Source organism: Glycine soja, chromosome 11, assembly GCF_004193775.1.
Source record: "Glycine soja cultivar W05 chromosome 11, ASM419377v2, whole genome shotgun sequence".
Lineage (NCBI taxonomy): Eukaryota > Viridiplantae > Streptophyta > Magnoliopsida > Fabales > Fabaceae > Glycine > Glycine soja.
The window spans coordinates 40,509,488-40,531,006 of record NC_041012.1 but is presented as its reverse complement, the minus strand read 5'-3'; the positions used below and the strand labels follow the sequence as shown (position 1 = coordinate 40,531,006).

The 21,519-nt window shown below is 32.8% G+C and overlaps 2 protein-coding genes across 2 annotated transcripts; one reads left to right on the top strand and one right to left on the bottom strand.

The window, feature by feature from the left end:
• Positions 1 to 370: 370 nt before the first annotated feature.
• On the bottom strand, positions 371 to 8,782 carry LOC114375536 (ISWI chromatin-remodeling complex ATPase CHR11-like). The gene is made up of 25 exons (XM_028333328.1): positions 8,490 to 8,782; positions 8,067 to 8,195; positions 7,868 to 7,974; positions 6,693 to 6,796; positions 6,056 to 6,153; positions 5,698 to 5,877; positions 5,381 to 5,602; positions 4,646 to 4,780; positions 4,274 to 4,556; positions 4,099 to 4,172; positions 3,738 to 3,958; positions 3,562 to 3,649; positions 3,375 to 3,468; positions 3,099 to 3,287; positions 2,948 to 2,979; positions 2,738 to 2,814; positions 2,547 to 2,636; positions 2,385 to 2,454; positions 2,232 to 2,286; positions 2,085 to 2,143; positions 1,841 to 2,006; positions 1,296 to 1,474; positions 1,007 to 1,222; positions 821 to 919; positions 371 to 728 (listed from the first exon to the last, which is right to left on the bottom strand). Exons 1-25 carry the CDS (start codon positions 8,706 to 8,708, stop codon positions 711 to 713), a joined length of 3,204 nt encoding a protein of 1,067 aa, XP_028189129.1. The 5' UTR covers positions 8,709 to 8,782; the 3' UTR covers positions 371 to 710.
• Positions 8,783 to 13,656: 4,874 nt separating this feature from the next.
• Positions 13,657 to 18,639, top strand: LOC114373124 (lipase-like). The gene is made up of 11 exons (XM_028330663.1): positions 13,657 to 13,896; positions 14,045 to 14,135; positions 14,303 to 14,382; positions 14,996 to 15,061; positions 15,205 to 15,252; positions 15,340 to 15,407; positions 16,214 to 16,286; positions 16,369 to 16,530; positions 17,003 to 17,197; positions 17,892 to 17,980; positions 18,130 to 18,639. The coding sequence occupies exons 2-11, from the start codon at positions 14,060 to 14,062 to the stop codon at positions 18,350 to 18,352; spliced, it is 1,080 nt and encodes a 359-aa protein (XP_028186464.1). The 5' UTR covers positions 13,657 to 13,896; positions 14,045 to 14,059; the 3' UTR covers positions 18,353 to 18,639.
• The last annotated feature ends 2,880 nt before the right edge of the window (positions 18,640 to 21,519 follow it).

Here is a 21,519-nt window from a genome sequence, read left to right as displayed (position 1 = left end):
ATATAAAAAAATATCATGTTGGAAAATTTATATTTCAATACGTAAAAATGATTACATTACATCTAAAACTTCAATCTCCCACAATGTAGATATGAAAGATATTGGTGAAGTGTGATTAAATGTTTCAAGACTTTCATAGAAATATAAACTAATACCTTTGTCCTTGTAAAATTAATTGTTTTGATAATATGATTTTCAATCATGTTGATGATTGTTTATCAACTACATTTTCAATAACTTATTGGCAGTGGCAGCGAAGGAAACCAATTATTTTCGTTTATATATCACCTGTCCCATCATATCGTTGTAATACTCATATCTCTCTTTCTCTCCAGAATTTTACTTGTATAATCATATAATTTCATACAAGTAAAAAACATTATTTTGGCATCAAATTGAAGTTTTCCACTTGCGAATTCAATGGCCAACCGGATTTTCCAAACATACAACATATATTCATTTCACTAGCTGTTCAAATCTAAGGATTTTTTTGTAGATATACATACTGACAATACAACATCCCATTTCTACATGATATTCTCTAACTAGCCATACGACAGATAATTGGAGCCTACATAAGTCAGGTTGGTAGCACGGCTTTTGGAAGACAAGCCTGACCATCAGTTGTCATGTCCGGGCCACATCAAAATCACCAAGGCTTTTAAAACCCAACAACCCCTTATCCTACGCAATATAGAACATATGTTCATTTATTTTCTTCTTTTCCCCTGCCACAATAGCATGAACTGCTTTAATAAAAAACGCAGCAAGAAACTATGTAATCAACAAGGAATATAACACATTTAGTAAGTATGCTTACCGTGCTTGCATAATCGTCCATGGTTAACTGCTTGCGCTTCTTCAAAGAAGATGGACTCTCTGTCTGTCTTGCCAAAGCACGCTTTGATGGGGTCATGCTCTGAAAGATTAGTTAAACTTGAAAGTATGAGAAAAATTCATATTGCAATTTTATACTATTAATACACAAATATGAAGAGAAACCAACTTTAGCAAGTTTCTTCTCTTTGCGAGCTTGTCTCTCCCTCTCATCGTATTCTTGGTTTTCCTTTTCTACCAGTCGAATGAGGGTGTCACACCTCCTAGCCAGTTCTTGAGTTGTGCGAGATTTGACAAACCAATCAAATCGAAACAAGGGTGATGTTCGAAATGCTGCCTTTAACTCATCCCAGTTCCCATAGCCAAGTTTGTGTACCATGCATATCTGTAAATTTATAGCAATTTTTTTAGAAACCCATAGAAAGATGATGGAGCTAGACCTAGAAAAAAAATTGTACCATGAATCTGTCACATTCTTCGTTGTACAACTTCCCTTTGTTTTGCCCATACTGTATCTTCAACTCTAGCCACGGATTCTTGTAGCGGTCCAACTTCTTTCCAATAGCCTTCATGATCTCATCTTTCCGAGAAATTCTTGCCTCCCCCCTTTCAATGTTTTTAATAATTCTGTCATAATCTGCAGACAATGATTAAAAAATGCACCAATTAGGCAGAACCTTGAAACATTCTAAACAGAAACTAATTTCCAAAAAAAATTAAAGCAACAAAGCCTTATCCCACTAGGTGAACATGAACACCTACACACATGCATGATAAAAAGAATCAATACAGAAATGTGCTGTATTTTAACCCAACACGGCATAAGAATCAATACAGAAATGTGCTGTATCAATCACTCAAGTTGCTGATTATATGAACCAAGAAAAATGATTTTTGCCGAAAGAGTACTACAAACTAGCAAATATGAACACTCATTTGGATTTGGCTAAGTATTTTGCTTCCACACTCAAATATAGTCACATTGGCTGTAACTGTAACATACCATTTAATTCCTTGTATCTTTCTTTGAAGACCTTTGCATATCTTTCAACTTCCTCCTCAGTTTTTCCTTCCATCTCAGAAGCAATACCTTTTATATCATTTCGGCCATATTTTTCGCAGGCCCTAATGAAAGTATTAAAATCCCTCCGGGTCCATGAAGAAAATCCCTATATTAACCAAATAATAAAAATAAAAAAAAGGGTCCATGTGAAAGCCTAGTTTGCAAAAAGGGGGAAATTGTTCACCTCTTCTAGCAAGCGCTCCTTTTCTTCCAACTCTTCAGCAGTCAATGGATCTCCCACCTCTAAACATTCATTTCATCACAATTAGAATTAACAACATACATGTAGAAAGGAGGAGTCAAAGTATTAGTCTCGAGAATACCCACATACCTTCCGGTTCATCAACATCTATTGAATCCTTTATCTGATTCTTCTGGTGTGTTTGCTGCAATTTTATAAAATAATAAGCACCAAACAATACACCAATTCATTGAGCTAAAGCTAAAACATGAACAATAGCAAATTCATTTTGATTACACCTACCATGAGATAGCGTACTTCCTTTTCATACAGCTCACTCAATCTTTGTGTGTTGAAAAACTGGAAATCATGCCTAGACGTCAAAGAACAAAAAATTATCAGTAAGTAAATAACAGAGGTACTATGCTAATTGTTAAGAAGAAAAATCAAAGTGTAGAAGCTTACAACTGGGGCATCCTAGGAATACGGGGCTCTTTTGGTTTGGTAGGACCACCTTGGCGCATTGTTTGCTTGAAGTATTCAGACTCCGAGTAACTATGAGCAAGAACCCCAGAAAAAGAAAAGCATCACATCTTGTCAAAAGAACAAAATACCAAATCAATATGAATGTATAAAAGGTAAAGGGCAACACTTACTTGCGTTTCCGCTCCCTTTTTGGTGGTTCAATCCAGTTCTCGCTCACAATTTTTTTTATATCAAATCTGTTTTCATCCTTTATTTAAAAAGGTTAATTAATATGCCAATGTCAGTTAAATAGATAAGACAGGGAAAGGGGAGAGTAGGTTGATACAAAGCAATACAAAAAGTTGCCAAAGATAAAACAATGTGTCATGTGTCATCTTTACCTTCTCATCATCAAAATCATATAATTCAGCAGCTACAAAAGAAAGTATCAGTATTAGTAACTCTAAACTACAAACAGAAGAAAGCATAAAACTTGTAAAGAGCATGCCAATATTGTTTTTAAAGCTAGAACAGGTAGTCATAGGTACATACTGTCATCCATCTTAAATTTGATGGCATCTTCAGTAAATTTCTTCATTTTGGCATCAAGCTCGGCAGTTGCCTCCTCTCCTTTAGCAATAATTCTATCAATATCCTCATCTGTAATTGTACTATCCTTGGAACTGAAAACCATTTCAGCCCCAAATCTAACCATTTGAAGCAACTCATCTTTATTTACCGCTGCACATAAAAATCAATGGAACCACATTAGACAATCCACACAACTTTCAGCAAAGAAACAAGAAAAATTATTCATTGAATCCATACTCTTCTGCTCAGCCAATCGCCCTTGCTGAATCACCAGAGCATCAAGTGCAAGCTTTTTGTAGGCCCTTTCAATGACTTTCTCTTCTATTGTATACTGTACCATTACAGATTACAATGATTAGATGAGCTACTAACACACAGAGTGAACAATGAATTGAAAAGTAAAATAAAGTTTAAAATTGCAAACCTCAGTACAAAAACGGAAAACTTGAACTTCTTTCTTTTGACCAATCCTATGAGCACGATCCTGAGCCTGCAAGTCAACTTGTGGGTTCCTGTTGTAAAAGCACCAACCATCAACAAAATAATTTGGGTACAGATATAAATAACATGGCTGTGTTCAAAACTACTAGAAATACTGACCAGTCACTATCGTACAGAATGACAACATCAGCAGTAGCAAGATTAATACCAAGACCTCCAGCACGAGTTGATAACAAGAAGACAAATTTCTCACTTCCTGGTTTGTTGAAAGCATCAATGGAAGCATCTCGATCATCCCCACCAGTATTTCCATCAATGCGACAATATTGATATCCACGAAACACTAAATAATCTTCGAGTATGTCTAGTAGCCTAGTCATCTGGGGAGAAAAACCACAAATTAGGCACAGAAGAAAATTCAAAAAGGCAGAAATAAATGAGAGCAAACAAAAACAGGTTGCAAAATATAAGGTATTCACAATCATCAGTGACAAGAATCACACACTCTGACAGAACTGACCTGTGAAAATATAAGGACCCTAGAATCGCGCTCTTTCAATTTAGGAAGTAACTTATCCAAAAGAACCATTTTACCTGGAAACAAAATATTTTTACAACAGGAAATGATCTCAGATTTTATTCATCAACCTAAAAAGAACGTCTGCAGTATCTCTCTTAATGTATGTAGAGTTTACCAGCATTTTCAATTAGATGATCTCCTGTAGTGAAGGGAGGACCAGGTTCAGCACCTTGGAAAAGATATGGATGATTACAACATTTGCGTAGTTGCATAGCTATGTTCAGGAGGCGCTTCCGTTCACCACCAGCATTTACAACCTCAAGATCCTTCTGAAGTAGTGCTCTATAATACTGTTTCTGCATTTGGGACATGCCTACCTTAAGAATAGTTTCCTTTTTCGGTGGCAACCCTTTCTCAACATCTGACTTCAACCTTCGAAGGAGAAATGGGCGGAGGACCTTGATATACATAGAAAATGAAAATGACAATTATGTGCCAGATTAACATTAACGACTTCCAACAATCAAAAGAAGGTTCTGTAATTTACCTTGTGTAATTGTTGAACAACCTCCTGTTGGTCATTTTCACCAGAGATTTGAAACCATTCATCAAAAGTTTCAGCAGAACTAAAAATTTCGGGCAGAAGAAAGTTGAGAAGAGACCAGAGTTCATGAAGATTATTCTGTGCCATTGAAAGAGATAATACACACCAGTAAATATTTGAGGATGCATACAAACAAAAAAATAATAGTTCAGATTTCAAAATAAGCTAGAAAAGCATATAATTAAGAAATTTAGGCTGCTAGACAGTTGAAAACCAACAGCACCAAAGAACAGTACTAAGTTTTAACCAAGCTATGAATCATTTAATCAATCTTAATTGACCGTTTATGAAAAATCTTATCAGAAAAACATAATTCCTAATACATCACCTCTAATGAAGTGTTGCTACATACCACATAGTAAAGGTTCCCCAGAAGAATAGCTAATTATATTCTAAATATTTTTTCCTTACTCAAATAGCAATTTCCAAAACTGATGCTATTCACTCCCCTCCAGCACTACTACAACTAAGGAGGATCATAACAGTATAAACAATGCAGCCTAACCCTCCATCACTACTAGTTTCAAAATTCACTGAGATTAGTATAGAATACAGATGAGGTCACTAATTTCAATTAAATTGACAAAATTGGCATCACACCACCTCCATGTTTATTAGTATACACCACCTCCATTCTTCAGGTGACTACATCATTATGGATAATACAACAAGTCATACCTGAAGTGGTGTGCCAGTAATAAGGAGACGATAGTTTGTACTGTAGAGCCTCATTGTTTTGGACAGCAAGGAATTCTCATTCTTGATTCGATGAGCTTCATCAATAATTATGTAGCGCCAACTAAATCGACGCAAAGCAGACTTCTCCTTGATTGCCATTTCAAAACTTGTGACACAAACATCAAACTTCCCGGCAACCAACAATTCATCTCTGATATGTCTCTGCAGCAAGTCAAAACCATTAGGAAAAACAGTTCAAATTAAGCATCAATTGTAACCTTTGCCACAATAATTCAACCCAGAAAAGATGGTCTTACCCTTTCATCAGGGTTGCCAAGAAACTTAATTGCACGAAGAATAGGACAAAAGCGCCGAATCTCATTCATCCAATTTCCAAGAGTAGATTTTGGAGCAACCACCATATGAGGACCTTTGATTCCTCTGAACTCGTGCAGATAACCTAATAAGGATATAGTTTGCAATGTTTTACCAAGCCCCTGCCAATCACATTCATTTGTCATTACTTAGCTAAACCAACTTATCAACATCTAAGCCTTACCCCTCTGAGTGGGGTAACTAAATCACCTCAATCTATCAAATTACACATGACAAAGCAACTTGCATTACATGAAGTTAATTCAATTAGACACAACTGCAAGCCCACCAAACACCTACCATTTCATCAGCCAGAATTCCATTTATTCCATTCTCATACAATCGTATGAGCCAGTTTAGTCCAGCCAGTTGGTAATCCCTCATTTTCCCTTGGATACCTGTAAAGAATAAAAAACTAACAATGAGCATTCATGACACGTGAACAAAAAATTCAAAAATATTATAAATGAATGGATTGACATATTTGTTGGACAACACAACCCCCCTCCAAAAAAAATGTTGATTTAAGAGCAATCCATCAGATGTCAACAATAACAAAGAAAGCATCTAGCAGGAAGGGTGCACAAGAAAAAGATTCCATGATGCATGTCTACATGTAGCCCAATGAGAAATCCAGAAACCAGAATGGAGGGTATCTACCACCAGAATACAGAATAAAAGTATAATGTTCTGCATATCTTCTCTATAAGTTTATTCAATTAATGCATCCTTATCCAGCATTATGAGACAAATACACATATATACCCTGTAGAAGTCAAACAAAGCATGTTATATCAAACAAAGCAAATATGCCAGCCCTATAATATATAATAATGCATTGGCATATTAAATACAAAAAGGGAAGAGTACGTGGTACAACTGCACAATATGAGATGCTTAAAATAGAGCCTTCAAATCCATGAAAGCAAACACTTACATGATGGTTGTGTCACCAGACGTGTGTTTGCTAGACCATCTTCTTCTCCTTTTAGGTATTCTTCATCTTCTTCTTCCTCAGTGAAATTGGATGCATGGCGACCCCTTAATACACAAACATAAAATGTTAGGATAAGTTCCTTTATGCAGCAAAAAGTCAGTGTCGTCTCTTTAGTGTTCTTCTGAAATCAGACTCGTAGAGAACCACCAGTAGACTTTGCTATGACGTTAACATAAAAGACAACTGCTCCTACTGAGCTATCTGAGACACTAAAGAGCATATACAAATCGATAGTGTATCAATTATTTGATTAGTTGATGCTAGTTTATCTCTATGATTTCCTTGGCCATAGGGGTATTCACAAGTCTGGGTCAACCCATGTTCTAACCCAATTATATTGGTTGAATTTTTTAAGTGTTCAAGTCGAATCCGACCCAACTCAAGTAAGACCTGATCATATACAGGTTAGGTAACGGGTTCTTTTTTTTTTTTTTTAACTCAACCCAATCCATATCATATGATTAAATTTATTATTATATATAAATTGATTATTAAATACAAAACACATTAATTTTTAGCTCACATAGTTTATTAAATTATTTAATTAAATCACTCATGATTTTTTTTCTTTTTTAAGAAGTTATTTTTATCTCTGTCTTGATTTTGTTTATATTTTCTCATGCTAATACAATACATTATTTTTATATAAAATAAAAATATTGTATTAGCATTGAAATCATTAATTTTATTAGTCAAATACTGACACAATTTGGTCTCTTTTGAATGCATTTAATCATTATATACTTACAATGCTTTAGGCAAAAACAAATTATTTTTCTAAAAAAAGTTTATTTTTTACAAAATAAAGAATAATTTTTAAATATTGAGATCTGATTAACTCAACCCGATCCAATCCCATCTGAAATTTTTTTATCAGGTAGGTTGGGTAACGGGTTTAGCCAAACCCGACCCTACCCAACCCAACTCGTAAACACCCCTACTTAGCTGCCCAGCATATAACAATTTAGATGCACCCTTTTAAAGAGCTTTAAACTTTGAAGGTATAACTTATAATGTCATCTAGATGCCAAATGCAATAAAACTCGGAGCAAGAACAAAGGAAAAAGAGGGGACAAGTTGCCATGGGGTAATTCAGAAAAATTTTAGGAACGTACCTTCCCCTTGACTTCTTTTGAGAAGAAGATTGATCCCCTTTTGCAAAATGAGCAAACAACTCAGTCTGCTGCAAGAGATACTTCAGACGCCCCTTTCCTCTATTGTTCTGCATTAGATGTCGGCTCATTTACTTAGCGATCATATGAATACACTATAATACAAAAAGAAGTTGAATTGTCATCACAGAACTAAACGTACCATGTCAGCGTCAATGGCCGCATTCTGTGCATCCAGTATCTCCAGAATCTTCTGTTTCTTCATTTTCTGCATTTCTTTTAATCGAGTCTTCTCTCGCTTGCTAATTTCGGGATTAACATTATCCCCATCCTGTAGTCAAACAACAAACGCTTAGGCTTTAGGTTTCCCCCTTAAATTCACGAGCCAACCAAAAACAAGTTAATTCGCGAGCACATTGCTTCTCACTCTCTCTGCTCAGCATGCACCGCATTTTTGCGGATACACAAGGCAAGTAAAACACAACTTCAAATACAGAATGAACAGTCTCGAATCTCGATAGCAACTCATGCATGAGCAAAGAAGCAGTGAAGTATAAACCCTAGAACAAAACAGAACGAGTAACGAAGTACAAACGACATAGTAAGACTAAGCGGAGACTTTGACCTGATCATCATCGGCCGCGGGATCTTCATCAGAGTCCGGCGGATTGTCGCCGGCGACTTCATCGTCATCGGAACTGGCGGGGCGCGCCACCGCCTCGAGCTCCTCCTCGTCTTCCTCTTCATTGATCTGCTCGTTGACTTGCTCCTCTTCCTCGGACGAACTGGAAGCATTGGAGAGCGCTTCCTCGGAAGATGAGTGTGGCTTGGAAGGTCTCGCCATAGAATCTGAAATCGAGCTATTCGAGGGAGGGTTTGGTTGTGTGAGAGAGATGGAGAGAAATTGAAAAAGAATTCTAAGTTTGAAGTAGATTGGTGGTTGCGGTGATTGTAGCCGTTGGATTGAGCAAGTTGATGTGCGGTTACGACGCAGAATGGAAAATGGGGATTTCCCGCCATTGATGTGGAAATGGATTTTGCCGCTAAGGGCCCGTCTTCAGTGGACACCTTAGGCCCAAATTATGAACCCTGATTAGGAAAAGAGTAGGAAAGGGAGATTGTTGTTTTAATCTCACAATTCACACCCTTTCTTTTTGTTTAATTTTTTTTGGCTTAATTGTATTTTCCATCGTCAATTTACAAAACATCATAAATTTTACAGCCACATAAAAAAATCAACACAATTAAGATATTTTGTGACAATTTTTCCTTTAAATTGCCACAATTAAGAAAATATTGTGATTTTTTTTATTAATTGTGACAGTTTTTCTACATGGAAGCAAAATTGGTGATATTTTGTAAATTAGGGTACAAATTTTGTAGAAAAAAGTGGGGGCAAAATCTGCAACATTGTGAAACTTTTAGGGCAAAAAACTACAATAAAACCTAATTTTTTATGCAAAAAAGTCTTAACGGAATCATATTTTTACTGTTGATAATAAACAACAAAGTGTGCTTATGTTTGATTGTAGGGTGGAATTTTACAATTCACAATAAAAATATGTTTCTATTTTTTTTTAAATGCAACGAAACAAAAACATATTTTCGATGTGTATATGCCATAATGAAAACATGTTTTTGTTTGATTGGCCACAATGAAAAAAAACATGGGAAATAAGAATATGACTTACCACGAGACGTGTGCAATGTGTGGCGGCGTGAGATGTGTTGTGCAAAGGGGATGGACACGCCTATCGACGTTGAAGGATAACAATAGAGGAAAAGAAGGAAGGAGAATGATGTGTGAAAGTGTGTTGTGGGAGTAAGGTGAGAGAAATAAATAGGGAGGGAAAGTCAGCACGAAAAGGTAGAGGGCAAAATTGGAAATTTATTTCTAAAAAATAAAATGGGGTGTGAGGTTTACATAAAAAAGAGGTGGAAATAACATTTTTTGTAGGAAAGTTTCAATTTTCGGCCATGGATAAAAGGGCCCATAATAACAGGACAGGAGTTGCCAAGTTTGACTGTTACGATAAGAAAAGTTTTATTAGTGACATTTCATTCAATAATGGTATAAATTTTATTACACACATTTCTAATATTTTAAAAAGAAAGTAGTGAGTAAAAATTAAATGTATTCAAAATTTTAAAATTATTCAATGGTTTTTATTTTATAATTAAGAAGATTTTGTAGAATAATTTAGAATTGAATATTTAATTATTATCTATAATTATTAATAAAGACAAACTACTAATAAAGATAATTATCATTTTTTATATACACATTTTTTATTCTTAAATTATCTTTCATTACATATAACGGTTATTATTTCTTTCATAAATCTTTAAAATGTATTTACTGTCAATTCTCCTTAAAAATTGTTGTCATTACTTTCTTTAATTGTTTTTTCTTTTTTTTAAGAAAAAATAAAGTTAGAATCACGAAATGTGTGGTTATCGCCAAAATGTGTGGTTAAATCTGTATGAAATTATTTTAACTAACTAGTAATATCGAAATTTTATCTTAAATGTACAATGGCATTAAATACTCAAAAGTAGGGATTAAAACACATATAAAGGTTAAAGGGCAATTGCTTATTGTCCACACAAGTTAATTTTTGTTTAATATTTTTTTGTCTCGTAAAAAAATAAGTGTTATTCCCATAAAAAATATTTAAGTAAATGCAGAAAGTTGCAACACATAAAAGAAAGAATAAAATAGACATTAACACTAATTTTATCGCTCCACCTTTCTATTTTTTTTTTTTTTATCATTCTCAGCTCCTTTAATGTTAATTATACATAGTGACACAAACACATTCTGGCACTATCCCAAATACAAAAAGGGAATAAGAGATTAGAGAAATGATAATGAATAAAAATTGTGAGTGGAGATTAAAAATCGTCTTTCTTGTTCCTAGGGAAAATGTTTGTTGTCCCACAAGCATTTGCCATCCCACCCAAGTATTTCCTTTTCTCTTGAGCCTCAAGTCTCTCCTTCCTATTGGTATGTGTGTTTGCAGTCATGCAAAATTCTTATAAACATAATTATTGTTATGAAAATCAAAATAATATTATATGAGCATATTATTATTATTAAAAAATTAACTATTAACAATTTTAAAAAAGCTTTTACCATTTTGTTTTACAAAAAAAAACTTTGCTGGAATATTTTTTTCTTATAACAAAAAAGCTTCGTTGGAATTATGGATACCAAACATTCATTCATTGAATTACCAAGATTCTGCCAGGGGTTGATTTAAGTCATCATTTTTTTTGTCAAACTCGTATGGGTCAAGTTGAGTTAATCTAAGTAAATTGCATAATGGTTTGATAGCTAACTTCAATAGATCTTATCATCGGTTCCATTTAACCGATTGATTTGAGTCAGTTTTCACAATACCGCTTACATGTGGTCTTCCTTCATTGGATTTTAGGCAAGGGATTTAGTATACTTTATTTAGAAATTATATCCTTGAGTGAAGACTATTTTTTAATTTTATAATTATTAATATGAATTTTACCCGTAGTAACATTTCCCACACACCATAATTTTTTTAACATACTCCACACACCATAATTTTTTTAACATACTTTCAGTTATTTATTTTAAAAAATAACTTTAAAATTTAAAGAATTGTAACTGAAAAAAGAATATTAATTTGAAACAAAATATGTGGGCATAGGATGCTAAATAATCAACAAATTAGAGAGAGTCAATTTAGTTGATCTTTTTGGTAGTTTAATTATTTACCTTTCAATTATTTATGTGAATGCATGTCATGGAAACTATTTTCCCCGATGGATAAGATATCTGGATATACTGCCATGTCAGTAAAAAAATCAAAAGAAAAAAAATTGAAAAATTTGATCTATGTCCAATGGATTACAATTACGAAAAAAAAATATTTTGTTTTGATTTGACCAATAATTTTATATAAAATATAGTTTTCACCGCCTATTCAAGGTTAAGCTCTAGGGTTTGACTGTGAACTTAAAAAATCACGCTTTACGTCCAGTCCAATCATATTGATAACACTTGCATCCTGTGTCTTACTGCGAAAATACCGTCATCGCTTCTTCTCCAGAAAAAGAAGTTCATCACCCCAGGCCTTTTACCTTCACGCAGCATTACTCCGTCACGCTTATGCTCGTTGTGGAAAATACATAAACATTTTTTTTGCCGAAAAAAGGAAAACAAAATCAAATAAATAAAGAATTTATTATAGATTCAGGAAATATACCTAAAAAATTCATCTATTCTTTAATCATCTAGGAAATCTAGATATATATTTTTTTAAGAATGAAATCTAGATATACTTGGTAAACGATTGAACCTTAAAAATTAATTTCCTTTTTACTTGCACTTTATATTAGTTATGTACAACTATATTACTTTTGATGTGACTCAATTTAACATATATTTATTGACCCATTAAGTGACGTGTTATTGTTAATTTAGACTAAACATTTAAAACAATGAATAAGTCATGAATTATGAAGCCATAGAAACATTGTTGAATATAAGGAAGAGATTAATGAATTTATTGATTCTGCATTTGTACATAATTTAGTAAATGACAAAAAAGGTCTTGTAAATGACTATTAATGTGGTGTATAATCACTTAAATTATGCACCATATTCAAAGGGTATATACTCTATGGCTTCAGCATGAGGAGTCTAAAACTATAATAACAAGTAATATTTCATTTAGTTGCAGGTCAAATGTAGTTTAACACCTTATTGCTGAAGATCTTGTTCGAAAAATAATCAATGATGCTGTTAGAGTTGATATGCACTATGATCATGCAAATGAAGTAACCATTGCATCAAATGCAAATATTTAACTTGGATGAAGTGTGATGTTAATTTCAACTCAAGAAAATGGCACAAAGCTAGAGTTCTATGAATTAGCTAGGGGTGGAAAATAACACTTGTATGAAGGGTGTACAAAATTTTCAAGTGTTTTTTTTTTGGAACTTATATCAAATGTTTTGTGTGGAAGAATGATAAGATCATGAAAAAGACCTTAGAACTATTGAAAGACACATTTTTAACGCTCAAAGAAAATAAACAAATTAATTAAACAAATTAATTAAGAAAGTCAATTTGGATGTCTTAATTATCATTGTTAAGAACTAACAATGACATTATTGATACCATTTTATCATTATCAATCATTGTTATTATTATTAAATTATTATTATCATCATTATCAACACAACAATAATACTTATAAAAATTATTATAATTGTAGTTGTTATTATTAATATCATTATTTTGATTGCTATTTTTTTTGTAGAATTTTACTTCTTTATTATTGTGATTTCTATAGAATGGCCTGTATCGCCAAATGAGCTTGCATTATGAATTAACAAGTTAATTGTTTAGTTTGAATTTAAAATCTGCCATTAAAATTGACAAAAAAAATTGAAATCACAAGAAAAATTGAAATCCACATTATAAGATTAGAAATAATTTTTTTTTCAATCCAAAACTTAAAACTAACAACAACAAAAAAAACCCAATAGGCCAATACAAGTAACTGAATATTAAACGCGAATAAACAAATTAAATTATAGAAAGAGAAAAAAGTTATACATTTTTTACATATTAATATATAATCATTACATTTTTATAGAAAACAATGATTATAATAAAATCTTCTATTTGATTGAATTGTCCTTTATTATTATAATAATAAGGTTAGCTTAAAATGTAAACTTCTCACGAAACAAATTTTAAAGGAGGAGTAACAATTTGCAAGAAATTGAAGAACAAGAGGGACACACGTTAAACACACTCAACAATCCACATCCATATATTATATCGAATCACATCCTTCGTCGTGGCATTTAAATAACAGCTGAGTCAGATCAGACTGTTCCAGTACGCCACGAAATTATTGTTATGACTCTTTGACTTCTCCTTCATCTCTTTCGCTGGACAAAACCCCTTTCGCCGGAAAACCCACCGCAACCTTTGTGGTTCGCAACTCCGTTTCCGGCTTCACCGTGCTCCTCTTACACGCGTATTCATCTTTTTCAATTTTTCCTTAATGTTACCGTTTTTTTTTTTAAACATGCCCCCAATTTTGGTTGTTGTTGAAGTGATTGATATTTTTCTTTATAATAACAAATTGACTTTTTCTTCCTTTGATTTGTGTACTTCAATTGCAGAGTATATATATATGTATGTATATGGGGAAAACTAGGTGGTTGATAATATTGGTTACCTGTTTATGCCTGCTTTCCTTTTCTGATGGCAGAGGTAAGACTTGAACTGGTTTGTTAATGTTCTAGGGTTTGAGATTTTGATTGCCTTGTATCTCTCTGTTATCTTTCAATTCATTGGATTATGTTTAGTTTTTATGTGTAAATTGGATCATTCACGTTTGCATATCAATAATGAAATGTTATGTCTTTTTCCATCTGCAGAACTCAAGGTTAGGCATAAAAAGCAACATTACCAATACAATCATACAGTTGCTACAATATTAGTGGAATATGCTTCTGCGGTGAGTTCTATGGGAATTTTGTATGTTCTAACTTCAACCTTTAAGATGTGTAGGCAGAGGATTTAGAATTGTTTATGTGTATTATTTGTTTTCTAATCTTGGGTCAGTCATGAATTTGGAATTTGGGTTTCTGATGAAACTTTCGAGTTTCAACTTTCAACTCCCTCTCTCTCTCTAAATGGTTTTATTATTATAGCTTTAATTGTAAGTCTGATATGAATTTTTGTTTGTTTATAAGAATTCTGAATTCCCAAATACGTATTTGAGACTGCTTTAAGTAGGCCACTTTAAACCATATCCTCTTTCTTTTACTGATAATCAGAATCAATGAATTTATATCTGCTTTGCAGAACTAAACTGATTTAAGAATTGGGGAACTTTGTCTTGTGCCGATCCTGATGGAGAGACTCCCCATTTCTGTCAGGCTATGGTCAAAATAAGTCAAAGGGGGATTTATTGAAGTGTATCATATTAACTGAAGAATTTAACTAATTTCACTTGCGTGATGCAGTGAATCTGAAGTTTCATTACATGCATTAGCCAATTTGTTTAGGGCACTGTGGGAATTCTGTATGAATTATATAAAGGACTGAGGTAGGTTTGTTTGTTGCAGGTATACTTGTCAGATTTAACTGAACTTTTTACTTGGACGTGCTCTAGGTGTAATGGCTTGACCAAGGTGCTGAAAATGTGGATATTGATTTTAACTTTACATGTTCAATTACATCGCGAATGAGCTTTGAATTATTTACATTCCAGTGCCCTACTAATTTGTCTGTTCGTTTAAAATTGTTGGTCTAAAGATCTTTAAAATGGAAACAGGGATTTGAAATGATAGAGTTAGTTGTTGACGTCGAGCATTGCTTACAGGTGGTTGAACTCTCATCATAGAAAAACTATTCCAAAGTTTTGTGCCAATGTACTTTGTTTTAATATAATTGTCACTGCCTATTCTAGGCATTTGTTGGAGTGGCCGATGATCCTCATGCCATTATCATTGCATTCAGAGGAACAAATGAACACAGGTGGATTTTCTTACTGGATTAAATATACTTTTGAAGGAACTTTAGGCTCATAACTGTATACTGTATAGACTCCATTAAAATGTATCTACCAGAGTGCAATGCTGTATGTGATTCCTAGAACAAATGCTGTTATGTTTTAGAAACAAGGGTGTTTTGCTATGCATGTGAATTTTGTATGATGCTCATATGTTGATATGCATGCATTGATGCATATGTAATTGTAAGCTAAGAAAATGCATTTAACATGCAATGTATTATTAGCACAATGGTGTCTTGAGTATTTAAAGCCATAGGAGGTTAAGTAATATATCTTGTTTCCATATTTATGTGCACCAGGCATGTGGGCATGCCATTTTTTTTCACCCTAAACTGATCAGCAACATTCTTTAGTTTTGAAATACTGCAGATGGCCATTCAGATGCCCAATCATATTTGATTTGTCTGTACATTATAGATTTTTGTGTCTAAAGGCACATATTCTCATATATTGGCATTAAGAAAGCCAGAGCATAATTATCTACATGCGAAAAAAAAATGCTTGGTCAGCCATGTTTGAGAGCTTGTAAACTATAGATTTTGTGCTTCTTAAGAGAACACAAGTTCCCTTCTATTGTTGACCTTTGAGAGTATTAGAGTATATATCTTGTCTACTAAGAGAGAGCCAATAATTTTTCTATAGAGAAAAATAAAGTCCAAAAATACATGTTAATAAGGAAAACATTTAAAGTCTGTCAGATGTTTGGCTTACCTTCGAGACAACTTGAGTTATATTATGAGCCGATTTCTTTGTAACCACTTTTATACAGCTTACAGAATTGGATTGAAGATTTATATTGGAAGCAGCATGATATAAATTATCCAGGCATGGATGATGCAATGGTGTGTAAAAGTTTAGCCTTAGGTTATGCTCAATTGCTCCGTATTGGTGTTAGTTCTGACATATTATTATCACTGTCTCCAGGTACACCGTGGTTTTTATACCGCGTACCACAATACAACAATACGTCCTGCAATTTTAGATGCTGTTGAAAGAGCAAAGAAGTTTTATGGAGATATTGAAATTATAGCAACAGGGCATTCAATGGGAGGGGCAATGGCTTCATTTTGTGGACTTGATTTAACGGTAATTATAATTTTAGCTTTCTTGGCATGACTGGGCATTATTCAACAAGGTTTTATGGTCTCAATCTCGCTTCAATTTTTTCGCATGAGTATTGTCTATGTTTTGCCTGAGGCAGGGACTTTGAATTTCTTGTGGAAGTATCATATTTGGAATATTTTTAATGATAGAAATTTATATAGCTGGTCCTAGGCTTGGGTAAAACTGGAGTGTTATATTATGCATTCGGTGGCTAATATGGAAATTTGTCAAATCATTTATGTTCTGGATCAATGATGTAGTAGCACCTTTGAGGAGAAAATGACAAAATTTCCTAAGATGGTACTAGTTTGGTCACGTGAATAGTATCCAAAGTCCAAACTGCAAAATTGTGTTTATATTATTTTTTAAAGACCACTATTTAAGTTCTCATGTAGTCATTTCAAGATTTCTGTATTTTATAGGGATAGAATAGTTACTTATTTGATTCTTACAGGTAAATCAAAATGAAAAAAATGTTCAAGTTATGACATTTGGACAACCTCGTATTGGAAATGCTGCTTTTGCATCTCTCTATACGAAACTAGTTCCAAATACCATCCGAGTCACAAATGACCATGATATTGTACCTCATTTGCCTCCATACTATTATTATTTACCGCAGAAGACATACCGCCACTTCCCAAGAGAGGTAAGGCATGTCATAATGAAATGATGAAATTTGTATATTAAACCTATTATATTATCTTTAAATTAAAGTAAGTTTGTCTCTTTGTTTGTGGGAATTTATGACTATGATCTGCTGTTTGTCCTTTGGTAACCATTAGATATTTTTGTGAATATTGGAAATATTTTTTGCATATCTGTATTAATATTAATATATTAAATTGCACCTAGTTGTATTACAAATGGCCACTCTCTTCTCAGTGTTTGTAATAACATTCATCTTCTTCATTGCAGCCATACATTTCCTACGCATTCAAATTCTGTGTTTATTTGTCACTAAAATTTCCCTCTTCACCATTTCTGATAGTTTTGAAAACATTAGGAATAATGCTTGCATGTTAATTTGTTCGGACTAGTATAGTTTGGTGCCTGTGTGTCATTTTTGGCGTGACTTGGTTTGAGATACCATCTCTCCCCTGTGCCCCCAGTGATGTGATAGAGGTTCCTATTTCCAAGCTCTTAAATACATCTATTTTGTGCCTTTATCTATCTGCTTGTTTGTTGCTTGGACAACGTGATAACTTTAGTGTGGGTCATTCTGTTGTCGTGGTCTATGACTCCTGGAGTCCTGGTTTTTTGATAGCGGGGAATGCAAACCTGCAGCACTTGTTTCATTTATTTTCCTATTGTTCAAGAACCTAAGAAGTTGTGGACTGCAGGTATGGCTTTATAACATCGGATTAGGTAGTCTTGTGTACAGTGTTGAGAAGATTTGTGATGAATCTGGTGAGGATCCAAATTGCAGCAGGTTAGTCTATCTGTTCTGTCATAATGCCACTGAAAATGTATACTTCATGAAAATTTTGCCACTGCATGGGTGTGAATAAAATTGAGTTTCCCTTAATTTTGGTGTTGTGATGGAATGCTGCTGAAATATGATTTGGTTATCTTGTGCAGATCGGTGACTGGGAATAGCATTGCTGATCACTTGGTCTATTATGGCGTTGACATGGGATCAGATGAGCCAAGTTCATGCAGAATTGTTATGGATTCTTATGTTCAGAATACTAACATCAAAGATTCAAGAGGAAACTTAATCTTGTCCAGAGATCCTGCAACCCCCCTCATCAAATTGAGTGGAGAGGGTGACAATCAGGAAAATCCCATTAATGTTGATTGAATTGGCATCAGATATCTGTTGCATGATATGTTCCAGAGGTTTGCCGTGTGGCATTATTCTTCAGATTTCTTCTTTCTTCATGGTCCATACAGCTGAACAATTTTATTGAACAGGCTAGGGCTGGAAGGAGTTTGTATAGTCTTGGACTCGTGTACATATGCTCATACTTGTATATATAACTAATAATTATATTTTTTTACTTCATAATTAATAATTCTTGATACTTTGTTAAGTGTATAATTTCACTTTCAAATTCTACTGAATTCCACTTCTCATTTGGGTGATAATTCTTTTACCCATTGCCGTTTCCAAAGTTTAATTTTACTCAAATTTTCTGTTTCTCCAATTTATTTAAATTTCTATTCACCTTTTTTTGGACCTATTTTCATTATATGACATCACCATTTCCTTGTCTATTAGGCTAATTTTTTTTTATTTTACATTTTGTTCGGAGATATATTTACATTATCAATCTCTTTAAAATTATGGGTTTATTCAGTGTGGGCAATTATAACAATCATAACATAACATAAAACTTTTTTTTAAGGTCATAACATAAAAACGTTAAAGTTAGGTTTGGCTCATTTTTATTTATTTTTTCACATAAAAGTCACTTTAAAATTATAGTTTAAAGATATGAGTTTTAAAAATAAAGTAAAAGTAAAAATTCTTCGGTATTTTTATAGAGTTTCAAAAATGACACATAGGGTGGAGATAAATAAGAGAGAGAAAAGAGGAACGAGAACATGTTCTGATAAATTTTTTCATAATTTTCAAAAATGACACATAGGGTAGAGATAAATAAGAGAGAGGAAAGAGGAATGAGGACATGTTTTGATAATTTTTTTCATAAATATTTATTGGAGAAGAAAAAGTAAAATGAGGTTTTCTATAAAGTAACATTAGTTTAAAGTAAAAACTAATTTGTAATATTAGCTTCTTTAAAGTTAATTTTAACTTATGAATAAATTTATTTCATTTATCTTATTTTTGTCTTTTATAAGTGCCTATGATGAGAAATTTGTTCAAATAGGTCTTAAACTCATATTTGGATATGTGTTTTTTTTTTTACTTTTTTTTTTCATTCAAACGTGTATATTTTGCTTTAATTTTAATGTGATTTTTAGAACAATCAGACTTAAAACTGAACATGCTGTAGGAGTAAGGAGAAAGAGAAAGAATGCATGCAAGAGAGAAGAAAAAATTGTTTTTTTAAAGTTAAAATATATTTTTCGTTCTTGTGAAATTGATTAAATACATATTTTGTTTTTGTAAAGTTTTTTGGTCCATTTTTCATCTTCATAAAATTATAATGCATTATTTTTTGGTTCCGAGCAAGGTTTCGCTTGTATCTGAATCTACTAAAATAATTTTTTTATATCAGTTAGGCATATAATTGATATAAATATGATATTTTCTCATGAGTTATACATATAATCTCTATCCAAAAAGTTATACACATAATTTTGGTTATCCAAATCTTGTTTTTGACAAAAAATGTCATATTATAATTTTATGAGGACGAAAAATGAATAAATTTTTTTATCATTTTTTTAAAACTTTCGCTTGATAATTTTATAAAAGGTTTCTTATTTTTCTTTTATGTTTTTAATAAAAACTAAAATGCTTTTTTAATAAATTGTTTTTGACTCATTTTCTTATAGACTTTACAATGTTAATCTGAATTTTGCTTCTTCAGATAGAAATTTTGTCAGGTTGTATACTGATTTTAGTAGAGTTATCTATCATGAATACCTTATTTGAGGCATTTTTTTTTTGTTTTCTTAGGACTCTTTCCTCCTATGATTTACCAAAAGAAAAATTAAATACAGAAGATCCACTTTTTGGATAAAATAGATTCTGCCCAAACAGCAGACTAGTAGTAACTTCAGCGGCCTACAATTTGTTCAAAATTAAAATGAATCCCGTAAGTTTACATTAAAAATGTGAAAAATGTTCATCCTTCAAAAAGTTTAGTTCGAATTGGCACATAAATTCAAAATGGATAGGGTTATATAAACTCTCTTAAAATCGTATTGATGTGATGAAAAAAAAAAAATTAATCACGTCAATGGATAAATCAATAATTAAAATAATAAGATATTTGACAGTACAGCATACTTAATGCTTATAGAGCCCTCATTCTCCTGATGATACTTTTTCGACCTTCATTTTTTTCTTTTTTTCGTGGGTACGATTTTATTTGTTCGTAAATTATTGATAGCAAAGGGGTCGAATTTTTTACTTGTCCTTCTCTTGAATTTTCATTTTTCATTTTTTTTTTCTGATCTTACGAGTGATGCAAGCTACAATAAGTACAATGACATTGTCATTATCATCGATAACTATGCTCCTGTCTTTAGAGATTAGATAATATTTTAAATTAGAATTCCACACTATAGCTTCTCATAAGAAAGAAAAGAATGAGGGAAGTACTATAACTGTTCCATTATCTCCAACTTGTTACATTTGAGAGGACACAGGAAACGGAAACATAATATAATTAAATGTAGGATCAAAGATCAATACAGGCCACAAAAAGCTATCACATAAAAGTAACCAGATTGATTTCTGTAATTGTCCTTAATCTCCTCTTGCCTTTCACATCTTCTCTGGTTGTTGGATTCTCTGTTGTCCCTGCAGCACAAACATGTTTCCATTAATTCCTTTCTCACAACTAGCACTTGAGACTAATTAATGTGTGAACTTTTTGTTAACCCCACAAACCTCCTCAGCTTTCAAATCCTTTTCTTCACCTTCAGAGATTGAAGTTTTTGTGTCTTTTATGTCTTCTTCTTTCTTCACACTGGCATCCTCTGTACACGTATAAAAGCAAATCAAAATTTAAAAAATATTCTCTCACAAGTCATGTAAGGGAGAAATTATTGCATGGTCTTGGATCATCACATGTTCAATGTTTCAGCCAATTTCCACGTAACATGCAACTGAGTTTATTAAGATTTTTTGTGTAAATTGAAAAACTCGATTAAGTGTCACATAAAGATTAGCTATGACCATGGACATATGATGACTTCACACCATGCAATAATTTCTCCATTAAGGGGTACACGAGAGATAGAAAAGAAAATAGAAAAAATTAAATGAGGTGTGATGAGTATTGTGAAAGAGGAAAGTAGAAAAGAGATAGAAAGGAAAATTCAGTGTTA